This window comes from Hemitrygon akajei, chromosome 13 (assembly GCF_048418815.1).
Source record: "Hemitrygon akajei chromosome 13, sHemAka1.3, whole genome shotgun sequence".
Lineage (NCBI taxonomy): Eukaryota > Metazoa > Chordata > Chondrichthyes > Myliobatiformes > Dasyatidae > Hemitrygon > Hemitrygon akajei.
In genome coordinates, this window is record NC_133136.1 from 102,074,260 (window position 1) to 102,094,602 (window position 20,343).

General features: G+C 40.5%; 1 protein-coding gene across 5 annotated transcripts in view; it reads right to left on the bottom strand.

The window, feature by feature from the left end:
* prdm5 (PR domain containing 5) overlaps window positions 1-20,343 on the bottom strand; it is a 299,425-nt gene that overhangs the window by 220,364 nt on the left and 58,718 nt on the right. For all 5 annotated transcript variants that reach the window (XR_012101305.1, XM_073065178.1, XM_073065176.1 and 2 more), the window contains exons 4-5: window positions 18,915-19,086; window positions 13,605-13,779 (exon numbers count right to left, since the gene is read on the bottom strand). Coding sequence is in view for 4 of the 5 variants with exons in the window: in XM_073065178.1 (XP_072921279.1) it covers window positions 13,605-13,779; window positions 18,915-19,086 (347 nt within the window). In the remaining variant the exon portion in view is untranslated. The remainder of the gene's footprint in view (window positions 1-13,604; window positions 13,780-18,914; window positions 19,087-20,343) is intronic.

A 20,343-nucleotide genomic window follows, 5' to 3' on the forward strand; every position in this document is an offset into this window, starting at 1 on the left:
ACACTCTGCCACATAACAAGATCCTGGCTGAGTCATGCGGTATCCATTTCCCATATTCTCCACGTTGTGTCCAAAAACTTACTGACCTCAGCCTTGAGCATCCTTAATGACTGAGCATTCACATCCCTCCTTCTGCGTAAAGAATCAACACACCAAGGTCCATAAGACCATAAGATATAGGAGCAGAAGTAGGCCATTCAGCCCATCGATTCTGCTCTGCCATTCATTCATGGTTGATCCAATTCTTCCAGTCGCTCCCACTCCCCTGCCTTCTCCCCACACCCTTTGATGCCCTGGCTAATCCAAGGTCCTCCTGCATGTCAATACAAACTTGTTTCTCAGCATTTGTAAAATCTGTTTTCCTAATCTTCCTACAAGCTCACATCTTAATTCTTGTCTGTACCAATTTACAGACCATGCATTCACCAGGACAGATTTCCAATTTTCCCACTTAGCTTTATCATCAAGAAATCTAGGTAGGTCACACTCTGCCTTTCCAGTTACTAATATACTGTAAATTAATAGCCAAAGGTCCAGGTCTCATTCCTTTGAAATCCACTTCTATCTAACCGTATCCTTGAAAGAAATAAGCTTGTTTTTGGCATTTAATCAGGTTCTCCTTCCACTACCTTGTTTGTTACCTCCTCCATTAGAATGGCTCAATACATAATATCACGTCAATTGTGTTTTACCATTATAAAATTTTCTGAGCACCTTTTATTAAATTCACGACAGTGAATTCAGGAATTGTACTGCCATTTCTTGAACTCATCCACCAAATTACTTTTGCCAGTCTGCTTTTCCCCCACTGGTTTTGCTTCATTCTTTATTATCAGGATAGTACGCTCCTTTTTCATTTTGGTCATCCTTTTGCAATGTTAAGAATCCTGGATTACTTAAATCTTGACCTCACTCAGCTTGTAACCACAGCTCTGAAACATACATTAGATCAAATCGATTTGTACTGTCAGTTCCTCTATTTTGCTGTAAATGCTTCTTTATTCAAAACTTTTGGTTTTTGATTTAAACAGTTTTCTTTGAATTGACTCTCCTCTGCCCTATTTGTCTCACTCTGCCTTTGATAACCCACATTGGTTGCTTGATCTATGGCCTTATCCTTTAAGCCCAAATCAACAGCCTTTCCTTCATTTGAAGTCTGCCCCCAAACCATAGCTTACTAATTTAATCGTGTTTATACCCCTAGTTATCTGATTTACTGAAACATGGGTTCCAGCCAGGTTTTCACTGGACGTACAACATGCTGGAGGAACTCAGCAGGTGGGGTAGAGCCCCTTCATCAGGACTGAAGAGGGAGGGGCAGGGGCCCTATAAAGAAGGTGGGGGGAGGGTGGGAAGGAGAAGGCTGGTAGGTGCCAGGTGAAAAACCAGTAAAGGGAAAGATCAAGGGGTGGGGAAGGGGAAGCAGGGAGGGGATAGGCAGGAAAGGCGAAGAAGGAATGTAAGGGGAAAGCACTATGGGTAATAGAAGGTGGCAGAATCATGAGAGAGGTGATAGGCAGCTGGAGGAGGAGGCAGAGTGAAACTGGGATGGGGGAAAGGAGGGGGAGGGAATTATCAGAAGTTGGAGAATTCAATGTTCATGCCAAGGGGCTGGAGACTACCCAGACAGTATATGCTCCTCCAACCTGAGTTTGGTCTCATCATGGCAATAGAGGAGGCCATGTATGGACATATCTGAATGGGAATGTGAAGTAGAGTTGAAGTGGGTGGCAACCGGGAGATCCTGTCTGTTGCGGCGGACCACCCACTTCAACTCTGCTTCACATTCCGATTCGGATATGTCTATTGCCATGATGAGGCCAAACTCAGGTTGGAGGAGCATATACTGTCTGGGTAGTCTCCAGCCCCTTTACATGAACATTGAATTCTCCAACTTCCGGTAATTCCCTCCCCCTCCCTTCCCCCATTCCAGTTTCACTCTGCCTCCTCCTCCAGCTGCCTATCACCTCTCTCATGATTCTGCCTTCTTCTGCTACCCATAGCGCTTTCCCTTTACATTCCTTCTTCACCTTTCCTGCCTATCCCATCCCTGCTTCCCCTCCCCCATCCCTTGATTTTTCCCTTTACTAGTTTTTCACCTGACACCTACCAGCCTTCTCCTCCCACCCTCTTCAGTCCTGACGAGGGCTCTTGGCCCAAAATGTTGACCGCTCGTTTCCACGGATGCTGCCCGACCTGCTGAGTTCCTCCAGCGTGTTGTACGTGTTGCTTTGACCCCAGCATCTGCAGTGTACTTTGTGTTTAGGTTTTAACTGGAGCCTGTCTAAATGGAACGGTACACTTATACCCAGCCTTGGTCCCAGAGATTCATAAGTCAAAAACCATTTGTTCGGCAACACTTTCTGAATTCCTTATTCAATATTTTGATTTGTCAAACCCTCTGCAAATATAAACAGCTCAGATAACCCTTGAGATTCCGCATTACTGTTTGATTTGGAACTCCCCAGAAGAATTTGACTCCAAGTTCTAGTTACTTCCTATGTGGATGAAGGTAAGTGGATCCCTCCCTTCCCACTTATTCCCTAGACTTCAATCAAGTACCACAGCCTTTGGAACTCTGTCAGTGCTTCAGAGAATATGAACGTTGTTCTCAATTACTATGATGTTCCACTTCATTCCCAGGTTTAATGATCCTCTATTCCTTGGTTCTGTGATCAGGTTACTCGTATTCTGTATTGTCTTTCTTCAGACAGACATTCTCCATACTCAGAGCCAAAAGTAAGTCAAATGGAATACCAGCAACAAAGGAGCCTACTCAATGAATTTAAAAAAGCAATGACACACGCTGGCAAGAAACTTAAGTTCTTTTCACCCCTTCTTTTACTTGTTAGATAAGGTGAAAGGCTGAAATTCCTGCATCATAGCATCCCTCATGCCCACAGCAACATATTGGTCAGCTGTCCAAATCTAAAGGATGTGGCAAGTTCTTAGATCAAAGGGTGCATGGAGTTATTTCTTTCCCCAATGCACCACAATAGCCAGCAACTCCTCAATGTTGCTTCTTTGATATTAAAACATTTTTCATTCACCCTACTACGATTTCAAAATGATCGAGATATTCCAAATCGCATACGATGAGGGTGGCTGTAAAACTCCTGAGAAAACTCAACACTTAAGAACAAAGAAAATGACATAATTGATACCTCTTGAGTTTAAACATTTCTTGCAACAGTGGTACTCCATGACAACAATACTTACTGCCTTGAATAACGCTGCACTACCCCAAAGCTTCCAATGTGGTAACCTCTATTTCACATCAAAGTAAAATATTTATTTTTATATACATTATACTCAGAAGGAGGCCAGTTGGTTCATTGATTCTATCATAACTCTCAGAGCAATCCCATCAATCACATTCCTTACTTACTTTCTTGTAACATATTCCTCCTCATGTCCCAACTCCAGACTAATTTACCTGCCGTGAGCCTGCTGTTGCTAACTAAAATAACAGCCACTACATCAATCAGAAGTGGTCGGAAACTGGAGCAGCTGAAAGAAACCCAGTGATGACAGACAGACAGACTATACAAGTCCCACACAGATAGCACCAAGAGAAGAGGTCAGATCAAATACGGCTGCTGAAGCTGCAGTTGTGAGGCAGTAAAATTATGACTGTACTACTGTGACATCCCATTTTTCTTACAAAGGTTTATCAAAGCCAAGGAAACCACAATGGAACAAAATGTAAAACATAATCGCGCACGCGCGCGAACACACACTTACTCGCACATCTCTAAAGTAAGTAGCATCATGAAAAGTCTCTGCCATCAAAAGACTGTCGTATAAACAGGTATGTTAGAAAGGAGCTTCCTGATGACAATGTGGGAATAATGAGGTGTGTTACTGAACAGAAAGCTCTTGATCTGAGCTCACCTAACATGTTTCACTTGTTGAGTTACAATTGAACTCTATGTCAACTGATCATAAATACAAGGATTTCCAGATCCAGACTGCAGTCTAGTGACCTCTTTCAGAAAGTCAAAGAATAAGAATGGTTTAAATACAGTGATAAAATTATCTGGTAACCCTCAATACCCATTTTTATGCATAAAGCAATTGTTACTGCATGCTGTAAACCCACTATTCTTTAGATCAAAGTAATTAACTTAAAAAGTAATTTATTTGAAGAAGATCATCCAAACCTGGCAAGATATATCAAATGAGAGCCGCATCTCCAATACCCTCCCAACAAAGGAAGTGATTATGCCCATGGTGGTTTCTTCACTTTGCGGACACCTAAAATATTTTGGGATTGTTTTATTTTACTTAATTTAGAGATACAGCATGGTAACAGGCCCTTACAGTCCAGTGAGCACACGCCACCCAATTAACCTACTAACACACACGTCTTTGGAAAGGGTGAGGAAACCGGAGCACACAGAGGAAACCCATACAGTCACGGGGAGAACGTACAGACTTCTTACAGACAGTGGTGGAATCTTTGCACAGAATTTGTATTCCAAAATTTGGATGCATGAAAAGCAGATCTAACAGCACCTAGTGCCTAGTAATATTAAAGAGTTAAAGTATTTTAGTAAACAGGGAATTTCTAACAATGCCAAAGAGATCTCTCAGATGCCCAACATTTCTGCCAACCATCTTACTGTTATTTATCATTACACTATTATATATAACACATTAATAAAGAATCCAGTTGGCTGGTTAGTAATCACAAATTAAAAATGTAATATATAGCCAAAAAATGATAAGTCTCTTCTGATGCTACATGCCATGTCCTGTTTGCACAAATTGTGAAACAAACAAGATCATGCCATGTGTTTCTCTTTATCTCTGAGAAGTGAAGCAGATGTTTTTTTGGACAACAGTTATAATGCATAAAAAACAATTAAATAATGTAGATTTCAAAATTACTGACTAGTGCAACTATTGCTTTGCTTTTGCAAAGAAGTGATTTCAGATATGCATCAAAACAAAAACATAATTACAATTTAAATGGGAAATGTGTCTGAGGACCATACTATTAAAAACTGGTTTCAGTATATTTAAGTTCCAAACATTTCTATTGCAGCTCATTGCAAAGCAGGTTTTAAGCTCTCAGGAAGCATAATAATGCCATAGTAATACCATAGCCAAAAAAATTCCATAGTGCTTAAAAATATTTCTAGTGTCAAATCAATTAGCAATAATATGCTGAATACATAATGCAAACACAGCCAGCAGCTTCTGTCCACACGATGCACAGTCAATGTGGAGTATGTACAGTGTGAATGAGGATCATCATCACCAGCCTCAACTCCACCATCCAATGTCTTATTGGAGCTGTCCTGTGAAAAGGAATCTGAAATAAACTTCAAATACATCCTTCCCTCACTGACAACCAACGGCGCACCTCAGGGGTGCATGGCTTAGCACTACTCTCTCTACAAACACAATCAGGCACGTGGCTAGGCACAGCACAAGCATGACTATAAATTCACGGATGATGAGCACTGCTGCCGGCAGAATTTCAGATGGCAACGCAGGGGTACACAGGACTGAGACAGATCAGCTGGTTGAGTGGTGTCACAACAACAACCACGTGCTCAATGTCAGTAATCCTAAGAAACTGATTGTGGACTTCAGGAAGGGGAAGTCGAGGGAACACACACCAGTCCTCATCGGGGGATCAACAGTGGAGAGGGTGAGCAGTTTCAAGTTCCTGGGTGTCATCATCTCCGAAGATCTGTCGGGGGCCCAACATATTGATGCAATTACAAAGAAGGCACAACAGTAGCTATATTTCATTGGAAGCTTGAGGATATTTGGTATGCCACCAAAGACTCCAGCACATTTCCACAGATGTACCATGGAGAGCATTCTAACTGGTTGCATCACTGTCTGGTATGGAGGACCAATGCACAGGATCAGTAAAAGCTGTAAACTCAGTCAATTCCATCATGGGTACTAACTTCTCCAGAAACTAGGACATTTTCAAAAGGAGATGCCTCACCATCATAAAGGACCCCACCAACCAGGACATGCACTCTTCGCATTACTACCATCAGGGATGAGATACAGGAGCCTGAAAACACACATTCAACATTTTAGGAACAGCTTCTTGTCCTCCACCATCAGAATGGTCCAAGAATCTCTAAACACTACCTCACTATTTTTGCTCGCTTTTATTTTTAATATCCACACAATATTTCTATTGTAATTTACAGAATATTTTATTTTTATGTATGAATTGTACTACTGCCAACAAACAACAAATTTCATGTCATTTGTCAGTGATAGTACACCTGATTCTGTTTCTGATTCAAATATTCAGTGTTCACCACATAAATAACAGCAAGGGACATTCCCTGCAACTGAGCCATTTAAATCATCACTGAATTGCACATTTGTTGATGAGTCCTTAAGGTTGCCAACCACCCAGCCCCCTACATCCCTCAGCCAGTATGCTCCAGTACAGATAAAACAACCTATCCAATTTCTCATTTTAACTATATTCTAGATAGCTGTGGACTTTTTTGTAGAAACATGGCACCAAGACAACATTCATGCACCATCAATCAACAGCCAACAACACCTTGGAATTTGGGCTACATTATTACTTTTTTTTAAATGTTTTGTTTTCTGCTATCATAACTATATGAGCACCCAGGAAATCATCAAGGAGCAATGCATCATGAAGTACACCCATCACCAAGGACATACCCTCTTCTCATTGCTACCATCAGGAAGTAGGTACAGAAGCCTGAAGGCACATACTCAATGATTCAGTAACAGCTTATTCCACCCTGCCATCAGATTTCCCATGAACACTACCTTACTATGTTTTTTACTTTCTGCACTTTTAATTATATAATTCTTACCATAATTTATAGTTTTTAGTATTATATATTGCTTCTACTGCTGTCACATACAACAAATTTCATGACAAATGCCAGTGATGTTAGACCTGATTATGATTCTGATTCTACGTACCGTGTGCTATGTGTGGCTGTTTGTTCTGTGCTTTGTACCTTGGCCCCAGAGGAACGTGGTTTCATTTGGCTCTATTCATGTGTATGGTTGAATGACAATTAAATTTGAACCTGACCTTGAACGTCGGCTTCTTCACATTCTCTGTTATTACCACTACCATGCTGTAGTGTGGCAACCAGGACTGCACACTAGGTGCAGTCTAACCAGTGCTTTGTAGACCAACACATCATGCCTCAACACTTATACTTAGTGTCTGAGCCCATGAAGGGAAGCATGCCAAATGACGACAACACTAACTGCCTATGTTGCTACCTTTCAGGGAGCCTTGGACTTGCACCTCAAGGTCTCCCTGTACTTCAATGCTCCTAAGATCCTTGCTATTTATTCTGTACGTCCAAACAGAATTTGATCTCCCAGACTGCAGTATCTCACCACTCCATCAAACTTCGAGCTGATTAACGTCCCTCGGATTCTTTAAACAAACTCCTTCATTATCTACAACTCCACCTAATTGTGTGTCATCTGCAAACTTTAATAGAGTCCCACTAAGCTGCATTTGATTGGTCAACATACAAACAATTGAAACCTTTAGTTCCTTCCTTCTTTGGATGCCTTATCAGCACTCGTGTATACTGTCTGCCATGATTTCAAGGACACCATTCATGAATCCTAGCATCCACTCTCAGCTCCCTGGGGTTGTAGTCATTCCTGTGTGCAGTGGTTACTGAACCATGTAAATAATTCATTTTAGTGGTTGGAATCAAGTCACCTTCCCTTCAAGAAATGAACATTTTATCACATTGGAAGTATGGATTCACTTCCACAAGTGGCACACATTAAAAGGACACATTAACAACAAAGACATATGTTGTTATGGTGTTGTACTTCATTGCCATTCTATCATGTTTCAATTGGCAATATAATTCCCAGTCTATGGATTTAATTTAATTTCATTACTTCATTTGTTATGCCTATCACTAAAAGATTAACTGTAAGTCAGCAAATGAAACATGGCCAATATTAGTTCTGCAACAATTTTTTTCTGGATCAGAAGCAGTACAGAAGTAAACTAGCCACATGTCTTTTAAATGTATCGCTTACTTTAGATGAATGAAAAGAATTCTATGAAGGATCCATTCAAATAAGATCAGCTCAATAATTAAATGAACACGTGAAATTAGTCGGTACTTATCCAAGGTTTACACTCAAATTCTTTGGATTATCCATGTAAAATTCTTTTAACAGAAATCAAATTTGAAGAAAAAACATGTGCTCTAAAGTAAAATAGACGTAATATTCAAAACAATGTAAGGTTAATAGGATGGATCTGTGCCACTTGCCTACAAAACATGTGCAAACAGCATCACCAGGAAAAGGAAAGGAACCAAAGGAAGTGGGTCATTTTAAATGGGTGGTCCATCTGCTAAATTCATAAAGCATGTACAAGCCATAAATGTAACATTATATTTCTTGTTTCAAAAGATCTTTTTCATGCTTACCAACCTCCGTTCCAGCAAAAAAGCAATCTCCGTTCCCTCCCCCCACCACAACTATTGCCAACATCTACAGGGGGTGTTATATATCACTCTTACTTAGTATGTAACTGTGATTGTGACTGGTCGTCTGTCATATCCAACGATGACTATTGGATTTGTGCAGTTCTGTTCTGTGTACGTAGGTGGCTGCCAAGTCCAACTTGTGAATGACAAGAAGGACATGAAAACTGTGATGGAACTAGAAGTGGAGCCACTGCTATTGTTTTCTTTCTTTGTCGGGCAGTGATTTAATTCTGCTCAGTGCCTCTCCTCCCGGTTGTTGTGACCAGTTCATCAGCCGCTTCGGTCTAGTGCACTCTGTTCCAGACATTTTGGTACAAGCCCAGCGTGTGCAATGTTAACTCTCACATGGTTACGGGACCTGCCTCGATTCCTCTTGCTCAGTAAAAGCTCACCTTATAGTAGCTGCCTGAGGATTCGGAAATCCTTCATGCCTATGACATCCCCTGTCCACCGAAGCTATGCTTTTACGATCGTGGCCTCGACGCTCGTGGTCCCTGCCCTGTCGAGGGCCTCTGGGTTGTTGACTCAGTCCAGCCTATGGATGCCAAGGATGAACCTCAGATTATATATATGGAATCCCTTTAGCAGTTTGAGGTGTCTGCTGTATACAGTTCAGGTTTCACATCTGTACGGAGATTGCTGAGTACAACAGCTTCGCACACCTTTAGTTTTGTGGACAGGTGGATGTTGCGCTGGTTCAACACACACACACAATCACAGTCAACCAAGGCTCTGTCTGGCCTTGCAAATCCTGGTGCTGATTTCTGTCTAGTGAGGCATCACTGCAATTGACACTGCTGAGATAACTGAATTCTTCTACTGTTCTCAGTCTTATTCCCTCAATACCGATTGAGGGCCAGTAGCAGCTGATTCAGGAGCAGGATGAAACTGGACTTCTGTCTTACTTGGGCTGATGGTAAAACCAAAGAAATGCAAGGCTTCAGCAAACTTGTTGACAAATAGCTGAAGATCGGACTCAGTATGAGCCATCAGAGCACAGTTGTCAGTGTAGAAGGATTCAAGGATGAATTTCTTGGCCATCTTTGCTCTGGCGCTCAGATGACGCCGGTCAACTTCAGGCAGACACCACATTCGAGATCTTTAATTGTGTATTCAGCACATTTGGGAAGAGCAGGTTGAACAACACAGAGGCCAGCATACACATTTGTTTCACACAGTCTGAAATGTTAAATGGTTGTGAAGTGTCACCACTTACGAGGATTTGGGTAGTCATATTATCATGAAAAAGGCGGATGAGGTTGACAAATTTGCGTGGACATCCCAGTTTTGACACAATTGTCCAGGGTGTCTCTCTGTTTGTGCTATCAAACACTTTAGTTATATCTGTAAAGACGATGTATACATCTAAGTTCTGCTTGACACATTTTTCTTGAAGCTGGCAAACAGAGAATTTCATGTCAACGGTGCTGCGACCCAGACAAAAATCACACTGTGTCTCCAGACTGTTCTTTTTTGACACAATGGTAATTAAGCGGGTGTGGATTAACACAAGCCAGGATCTTCCCGGTTAGACAGGAGAGAAATGTCGCAGTAGTTACCACCGTCTACTTAGTTGCCTTTGTTCTCAACAGTGGGATTATAGTGGAAAGCCTAAAGTCTTTAGGCATGTTTTCTGCCTCCTAAATGCTTGTCAGGATGTTGTGAATGTTTGCCTGAGCAGCTGGACCGATGGACTTGAATACTGGTCCATCAGCCCTCCCACACTTACTAGGAAGCAACATATTCTGCAGTCCTACAGTCCAAGTTATTCAGAACCCAAAATTATTGACATGAATAAACTACTTATTCCCTATTGAATAGCCATATATCAATCTTCCTCAATTGAAGAATGAAACAACTTTCAGACATTCGAACAGCTTACAATATTCTTCCAATAAGTGAGTCTTATCCTGTTTCTTCTTCTTAGGCACACTCTTAGAGTTAATGTTACAATCAAATCAGTCATTGCCTTGTTTAAAGGTTTGAGGGGCCTACTCATGCTCCTAATTCACATCTTTGTATATAGTCCCTCATAAGTGAGGTTAGCCAGTAGTGCCTGTGCTCAACTAACCTCCAAGTTCAGCTCCATCTTGAAAAGTTCTCCTCCATCAAAAAAGGCAAGAAGGGTCATGAAAAGCCCTTTGAGCCAAAAGAGCCTTGCACAATCTAACTCTGTTATTTAGGTGGAGCCAGAACAAACCCTTCCCAAAAGATGAAATAACTCTTCAGTTCTGATTAAACTGAATTCTAGCTTAACTTGAACTGTTAAAATTGTGATACGAGAGAATGTTTCTGACAATTGGAAAACACAAACAACAGTATTATCTCAAGTAGTTTAAAATATTTTAATACAGTCGGCCCTCCTTATCCACGGGGATTGGTTCCGAGACCCCCAGCGGATACCAAAAAACGCGGATGCTCAAGTTCCTTATTTAACCTGGCTCAGTGCGGTAGTCTTTAGGACCCAGTGGAACCCTGGTCTTTATTTAACATGTCTCTGTGCAGAGGACATTAGGACCCGGCACAGCTCTGAATCCGCAGTGTTTCTGTTCACGAAAGTAATCACGATCACGACTGAAAATAAGGTGGAAGTAATAAAGCGATCAGAAAGCGGTAAAACGCTATCAGTCATTGGAAAAACATTAGGCTACAGTCAGTCAACAATCGGAACAATTTTAATGGAGCATGTGAAAGGCCCTGCCCCGATGAAAGCTACAATTATTACTAAGCAATGCAGTGGCTTAATTATTGAAATTCGTATGTTTCTTAAGTGTTTTATATGCATAGAAAGGTAAAATATGTACTATATACTAAGAAAAATGTTTGACTAACTGATGCTAAATAATACCAGATGTACCTGTTCCACCTTCAAATCTGACTTAAAGACGGACTCAGGAATGGAACTCATTCATAACCCAGGGACTGCCTGTACTTTTAAGTCATTTCTAGATTACTTATAATACCTAATACAATGTAAATGCTATGTAAATAGTTGCTATACTGTATTGTTTAGGGAATAATGACAAGAAAAAGTAGTCTGTACATGCTCAAACAACGAGTGCTGGAGAGAGTACTTCCAGGTTTTCCCGATCCACGGTTGGTTGAATCCGTGCATGCGGAATCCACGGATACGGAGGGCCGACTGTACACTCAAACAGTAGTCAACAGTTTTTTAAAACATGTAAATTAACTTTTAATTTAGACCCTCAGTGGTTTCAGTCCATTGCCATTTTCTGGATTTCCGATAAGGGTCAGGCATATTACTCCAAATTTGGGTACCATTGCTGGATTCTTCTTAGGGATAACACGTACACATCTTGTGTACACAGTCCTGGAAACAGTTCTCAGCAGTACAGAATAACACTGGCAGGTCCACTCAAAGTCTTCTGTAAAGTGTGCATCATTGCAACCACAGTGTAGCACATGCAGACACAGCTTAGCTGCAGAACGAGACTAGTGACGATGCAAACTCAGTGGGAACTGCACATCTAAGATAGTCTCTCCTTGCAGGATTATAGCAGTAGGGCCACAAATGAGAAAGCCATCAGGATCCAGTCATACTGGCAAATACTTACTTCCATGACTAACTTAAAGATCATTCATGGAAGAGTTTAGGAAAAAGACTTCTACTTGCAAAAATAAATTAATATTTTTGAAACTAACACATGTAGCCTAGAGATGATAGGGTCAATCATAGTGGAATGTAGCAACAACAAAACTTCCCCACAACCGCTGATGATGTCATGCCCATTAGGTTTTTTTTAAATAGCACATACCTTACTTCATAATTTAGAAAGTTTGTTCAACCTCAAATAAATGAAGTTAAAAATAAATAACCTCCACTCAAAGATTGTTTAATGGCTAAATCACAAACCAGAAAATCTATAAATGCTGGAAATCAAAATAATACACAGTCCTGATGAAGGGTTTCAGCCCAAAATGTCAACTGTCCTCTTTTCCATAGATCCTGCCTGGCCTACTGAATTCCAGCATTTTGTGTGTGTTGACTAATGGTAGAGAAAGTGCACCAAGTTCCTGGGAGTTCACATCATGGATGACCTCATCTGGTCCCTTAATATCACCTCCCTGAACAGGAAGGCACAACAGTATCTCCACTTCCTCAGAAGATTGAGGCAAGCAAGTCTCCCACTCCCCATCTTAACTGCCTTTTACAGGAGCGCCAATGAAAACATCCTGACAAGCTGCAGCTCCATCTGGTACGGGAGCAGTCGAACGTCGCACCTGAAGTCCCTACAGTAGACTGTGAGAACAGCTGAGAGAATCGTAGGGGTCTCCCTAGCATTCAGCAGGGACATTTATCAAGAACACTGCAAACTCAGGAAGGATCCCACCCATCCATCCATCCAGCATCCTCTTTGACTTTCTGCCATCAGGCAGGAGACTCTGATGCATAAAAACAAGAACAGTCTGGATGAGAAACCATTTCTTCCCAAAGGCCAATAGACTTCTGTACTCCCAGTCACATCGTATTCAAGGTGTCACTGGTTAATCTGTTCCGTACCTTACAATACGTAATATTAATGCACTTTAGTTTGTTATTTAAGTGTGCTTCATCGGTAGATTTTATCCTTACCTTCATAATTTATCATGTGTAATGTGTTTTACACCCTGCTTTGAAGAAACATTGTCTCATTTGTATATACGTTATGTATGGAGTTAAATGACAATAAATCTCACTTGTCACTTGCTAATCATTCATTTTAAATCTGTGATTAACAAATCTATGGTAGCTAAAAACATTCAGACTTCTTTGGAATGAGCATATATATGAACTTGGGTCACAGATTAGCCACAATCTCATTAAATGGAGGAACAGGGTCAATTCTTATGTGCTTTTACAGTGCACCAAGGCACCTGATCCAGGGATATATACAGCAATGTAAAGAACTTGCTGGGATATTATGAAAAACAGAAAGAAAGCAAAAGGTAAAAAGCAACATAGGATTCGTCCAATTCCAATTGTTTTGACATTTGAAATGAAAGGCTCAAAAGTTGGCAAATGTCTAAGCCAGATTATTTGCAATACTTGGAACAGTTTTGCCCTCTAAGTGCCGATTCTCTAATTGTACTTACTGTCTCTGCAAGGCCTGTTTAATGGGGAACTTCTTGCCACAATTCCTACATTTGAATTCCTTTTCTTCACTGGGCTTCTGGTGTAGAGACTGAAGGTGCTCTGCCAAAATGTCCTGGCTCCGGAAACAGCTCTCACATTGTGGGCAACTGTAACCTTCTTTATTACCCAACAGATCTATGAAGATACAATTGTACTTGGGTAAATTTGATGAAGATAATAAAATGTCCACATTGTCTCTCTATTTCAGTGATGTTCGCAATAACCAAAATTCTGCAAACGTTGTCAATAGTCATCATATTAAATCCCTCAAATTATTAGTATGGGAGATATAAAATTGGGATTTTAACACTACAACAGTCAGCATAGTAATTATCGTTAATAAAAAAAAACCATTACTGAGTCAGTACTTGCGATTTTAGCTCATTTTTCCCAACCCTGTAAGAATTGCATTGTCAACTCAGAACATTCAGCATCAATGCTGAAAAGCTTAAAGATAAAACAAAGCCCAGCCATTAGTTTCTTTACTTTTATGCATTTCTACTTTATCATCAGTAAGACCAAAGAACCGAATGTGGACTTCAGAAAAGGTAAGCCAAGGAAACGCATGCCAGTCCTCATAGAGGGATAAAGGGATCAGAAGTGGAAAGAGTGAGCAATTTCAAATTCCTGGGTGTCAATGTCCCTGAGGACATAACCTGGACCCAACACGTTAATGCAGATATAAAGAAGGCACAACAGTGGCTATATTTCATTAGGAGTTTGAGAAGATTTGGTACGTCTCCAAAAAGAAACTCGATAATTTCTACAGATGTATAGTGGAGAGCATACTAACTGGGGTTGGGAGGGGGGGCTCTTGCAGCACAGGATCAAAGTAAGTTGTGAACGTAGTCAGTTCTATTATGAGCACTAGCCTCCAGGACATTTTCAAAGAGCAATGCCTCAAATAGGAGACATCCATCATTAACCATATAACAATTACAGCACGGAAACAGGCCATCTCGGCCCTTCTAGTCCATGCTGAACGCTTACTCTCACCTAGTCCCACCGACCGGCACTCAGCCCATAACCCTCCATTCCTTTTCTGTCCATGTACCTATCCAATTTTACTTTAAATGACAATATCAAACCTCAATTTTACTTTAAATGACAATATCGAACCTGGGCCCTTTAAGGGCCCCCATCACCCAGGTCAGGCCTTGTTATCACTGCTACCATCAGACAGGAGGTACAGAAGCAAGAAGGCACACACTCAAAACAATTCAGGTACAGCATCTTCCCGTCTGCCATCCAATTTCTGAATGGGTATTAATCTCATGAACACTACCCCACTACTTTTTTTTTATTTCTATGTTCGCACTACTTATTCTACTACTTCATACAGTGTCTATAAAAAGTATTCATGCCTTGTAAGTTTTCATGTTTTATTGTTTTACAACATTGAATCACACTGGATTTAATTTGACTTTTTTTGACACTGATGAAGAGAAAAAGACTTTTCCATGTCAAAGTGAAAACAGATCTCTACAAAGTGATCTAAATTAATTAAATTCCTGTGTAGCTTTGTTTTTATGCTTGGGGATCATTATCTTGTTAAAAAACAAATCTTCTCCCAAGTCACAGTTCTCTTGCAGACTGCATCAGGTTTTCCTCCAGGGTTCCCCAGTATTCTGATGCTTTAATTTTCCCCTCTACCTTCACAAGCCTTCCAGGGCCTGCTGCAGTGAAGCATCCCCACAGCAAGATGCAGCCACCACCCTCTTCTCAAGGGCTGGACAAGAAGGTATCTGAAAGGAGAGGAGTGTAGACCCTAGGAGAAAGGGAAGGGGGGGGGGGTGTGACCTGGGGAAGTGTTGGGCAGGTGGCAAAAGGTTAAAGGTCAGAGTGAGGAATAGAGGAAGGGTGGGGGGGAATTCTTACCAGAAGGAGAAATAGGTTATAATGAAAAGGACTTGGCCTGACTGTGACATGTTCATTTGAATATGAGATCTACTAGAAAACTAACAGCCAAGGGGCACTTTATCTCACTTGGAACCTTTTGTTAATTCTGCCTGTAGCCCTTCACCTCAGCAGAGGAACTCAAAATATTTGCATGCAAGCAACACTGTAAGCCATCACAATGCCAAGCTTGTGAAGCATTGTATTATATATACATATATATGTGTGTGTGTGTGTGTGTGTGTGTGTGTGTGTGTGTGTGTGTGTGTGTGTGTGTGTGTGTGTGTGTGTGTGTGTGTGTGTGTGTGTGTGTGTGTTAGATAAAGCAAGGCAAGTAGCATGCAAAGCTCAGCAATCCATGACCAATGGTTAGTTCAATGTACTCTACATTCCTTCCAAGACCAATCTTGTTTGATGTAGGATAATTGAATAACCAAATGAAGGTGAGAGCACCATGAAATTCCAGCCTCAGTGATAATGGTCTTAAGCATTCAAGTCCAAAGGACGAGACTGAGGCACTTGCAACCAGAAGTGCGAAGCAGATAATCTCTCCTGACATCCATCCATGGGCTTAACACATCAGAGAATCCAGTTTTCACTAAATATCAGAAGGATATTATGTATCAAATGGAGGATATTATGTATCAAAGTCTAAAAGCTCGAATGATGCCCCAGCTATATTCATCAGAACACGATGCAGAAATAGCCTTACTTCTAGTCAAAATCTTCCAACACAGCTCCAGCATTGGCATCCACCCAAAAACAGAGGAAAAATTCCCAGATGTTACTTGTTCATAAGATAAAGGGTAGACGCATTTTGGCTAAATAATTCTTAGACAGTTTTCTGGAGATCGTCAACAAACATGGTTGAATGATATAGAAAGCATTTCATGCAACATTCCTTCCCAAATAGCCTGTTTCCTGGTGCTCACTACAAGGACCATTTACCTTTGGAGACAAATATATCCTTCATCCAAACAAAAACAAAGAAAGGAGTTAAATCTTTCTGGTGAGGTGATAGTGACAGTTCTTTAACAGCAGAGTAGCATTTTACCAAATAAGATATCACGGAGCCATGGGAAAATACAAATAAATGGTAATGAAGCAAAAGCTTGCCAGTGGCCAGACTCATATTTAGGACAAGGGAGGGTACATGCGATTTTAAGAGGACAAATATCCCCAATCTCAACCTCCACTGCAGAACATCCCTAAAGCCATATCTGAAGACAACCAGTACCAAATAATTCATCCATGACCTACCTTCCTAAGCAAGATCAGGGAAAGGACATTGGCAAAAGATTGTACAGCATTCAGTTTCAGTGGTAATGAATCAGGCAGGATGCAGCAAAATATGAACATGAAGGTTCAAGCCAATAAAAAGAATGCAAAGTCAAGCATCAGACAATGACCATCTCAGTGAAGAAAAAGTCTAGCTATCTTCCCACTACATTCAACAAGATGAACCCCGAGGAATTTATGATTAACAGAACCTGGAAGTCACAACTGAACAAAAGTTTAACTGTTCCAGGGAGGATAAAACCTGTGGATATAAGATCTGGCTATCCTGTGACAAATTACTTACCTCCTGACTTCCTAAAGCCTTTCCATTATCCACAAAGTATGAGTTAGATGTGTGCCCAAATTATAAACACTTAACTGGGTGAGTACAGCTCCAAAAACTACTCAAAAACCTCAATATGCTTTGGGTAAACACATTCTCTGCTTTAATATTATTCCCTCCACCACTTGCAATAAATCCTGGTTTTGCTAGGGGCTCTTTCTATCAAGCTTCATATCGAAGATTTAGTCTTGTTCTCATTCCAATGCCCCCTCTAACTGAAGCTCATCCACTCCTACAGCTGTAAAAGATATCTGTACTCTCCTAATTCAGAATGCTTCATTATCTCCCCCACAATCTCCATCAGCACAAGGCTGTGTGCTTAACTCCCTGCTCTACTCACTTTATACTTATGACTGTCAGGTTAAGCACAGCTCCAATACCATATTTAAGTTAGCTGATGACACCATTGTCATTGGTCAAGTCAAAGGTAGTAATAAAGCAGCTTATAGGAGGGAGACTGAAAATCTAGCTGAGTGGTGCAACAACAACCACTTATTCAAAGTCAGCAAGACCAAGGCTCTGATTACTGACTTCAGGAGGAGGAAACCAGAGGTCTGTGAGCCAGTCCTCATCGAGGGATCAGAGTTGGAGAGGGTCAGCAACTTTAAATTCTTCTGATTTATCATTTCAGAGGATCTGTCCTGAGCCCAACACACAAGCGCCACTATGAAGAAAGCGGGGCAGTGCCTGTACTGCCTTAGAAGATTCATAATGACATCTGGAACTTTGATAACCTTCTACAGATGCATGGTGCAGAGTGTATTGACTGGTTGCATCATGGCCTGGGATGTAAACAACAATGCCCTTGAACATAAAATCCTACAAAAAGTAGTGGATACGGCCAGTCCATCATGACTAAATCCATCCCCACCACTGAGCACATCTACACAGAGTGCTGTCACAGGAAAGCAGCACCCATCATCAAGGACCCCACCCCCACCCCCAGCCTTACTCTTTTCTCATTGCTGCCATCAGGAAGAAGGCACTGGAGCCTCAGTCTTGCGACTTGTTCTCACACACACTCACATATCCATCAAATTCTCTCATTCTTTTGCCATTTGTCTGCACTATTGGATCATCTACAGTAGCCAATGTTTGGGAGGGAACAGACACAACAGGATTTAGGTTTGTGGAAAGCTTGCAAGTTCCATAAAGACAGCAGCATCCAGGGGTCAGGGTTAAACCAGGTCGTTGAAGTGTGAAACAACAGAACTAACTGCTGCATCACCATGTCACACAATGGTTCCTTCATGACAACCTTGCTTTCACCTACCAAGGCACTAATATCTGAAAATCCCTTTCTAACAACTTGGCTCCTCTCCAAATCTTCCTACTTCACAAGTCTCTATAAAATCTCCTTTTTTCCCAGAATCTTAAGTATTTTGCCTTTTATCCCCTGCAGCACATTGACAAAATTTGCTTGTTACATTTCTGTGAAGCATTTTGAAAACTTTTATTACAATGAAAGTACTAACGACATACACTTGTTATTGAATACATAAAAAGATTATACAAAGCAAAGCCTAAGGATAAACAATTACAAGTCCAAAAACTTAATTTCTGGCCTCATGTTTCATATAATATGCAAAAGAAGAAATTGATAACTATATCTTCAATGCAATGTAATGAAAATCTCAAAATGAATTGAAATATGCCACACAAATGAAAACCACAAATAACTTAACTCAGCAGATAAGTCTACCTTGTACAATTAATTTATGCCAATTGGAATAAAAATCATAATGGAAAATACCTTTGTCACCAGATGTTTGAATATCTTTAGGATTTTCTTCATCCTCTTTGTTGACTATTTTCTCTTCCTCCTCTTCCTCTAGCTCCTCCATCTCACTATCTAGGTAACCAATCAGTAATTCCGTGTCTGTTTCTATGTCATCCACAGCCAAATAAAAAATGTTTTCGCCCTCCTAAAAGTAATCAGAAAAGTGGCTAAGTTATTTCAGTGAGAATTTGCTCACAACTGTTGCATGTTATCACTGTCTGCCTTGCATACTAATCAGTTTGCTTGGCTTGAGAATATTGAGAGATCTACACTGGCTGGGCCTTCTCCTGATACTCTGTTTTCATCCAAAGATCATTTGTGACCATTATAGACACAACTTGTGGACTGCAATATGGCAGACTGTCCCAATACCTAGATGCCCACACTCCCAGTCTTAGTTTTTCTGGATGTGGAGACTCAATGGAGATAAGCTTCGGCACCCAGAAGGTGTCAAGGAGAAGGAAGAGGCTCAAAGCAATGGAAATCACAAGCAGTACACTCTTGGGCTTTCTCCCATATTAAGACATTTCTATCTTTTATAAATGTATGAAAGTAGACAGTCACAATTTCTTCAAATGGATTTAAATAATTTAAAAGCAAATAAGTAAATAATTTGAACTAAAATACTTTAAAATACAAACATTAGTTTAAAATGTTAAAATGAAGTAACATAACTCAAGCACAGAAGTTTTCTCCCAGAGCTGGCAACCTATTTGAATAAATGTAATCTTCATCAGTCCTCTTGGATGGAAAGACTTTATATCCCAACCACTGTTCTGCCTTTAACATTAATGGAGAATCTAACAACAGAGTTCTGGCAAGAGATCTTTGATTGGACGTATTAATGAGGTTTTTCACTCACAAATGCTGCCTGATCTACAATGAATTTTTTTCTAATTTTCTGCCCAACAGAGTGTCAAGGCACATGATGGTCAATGTAAAAAGTTCCAGGGTAATGTAAAAGCATTCTTGTCAATATTCCATATTCTGTGATCATGGACCAAAAGCAGATTAATAGTAAGAAAATCTATATGCCCCAAAGGAAGATAAATTCTATCCAAGATTAATGATGTGGAATTTTCAGAATAGCTTGTAATGCTACCTTAATTTTAACATGTTCGAACAATAACTACTTGGAAGATAATGCAGAAGCTCTCCAAACCTATCATATGTTTAATGCTACCAAAGGAGATAACGAAATAAATTAAAATTTCTTTTTCAAGTTTAACCAGTAGTGCTAGTTACAACTGTAGATGGTGTATAGTTAATTGATTCCAAATTAAAACCATCATGGCAATGTTGGACAGCTTTAATTTGAATAATGTATATGTTGCTGGCAGGGCTAGTATTCAATGCCTGACAAACAGTACTTAATAAAGCAGTAATGTGCTGCTGTTTGGAA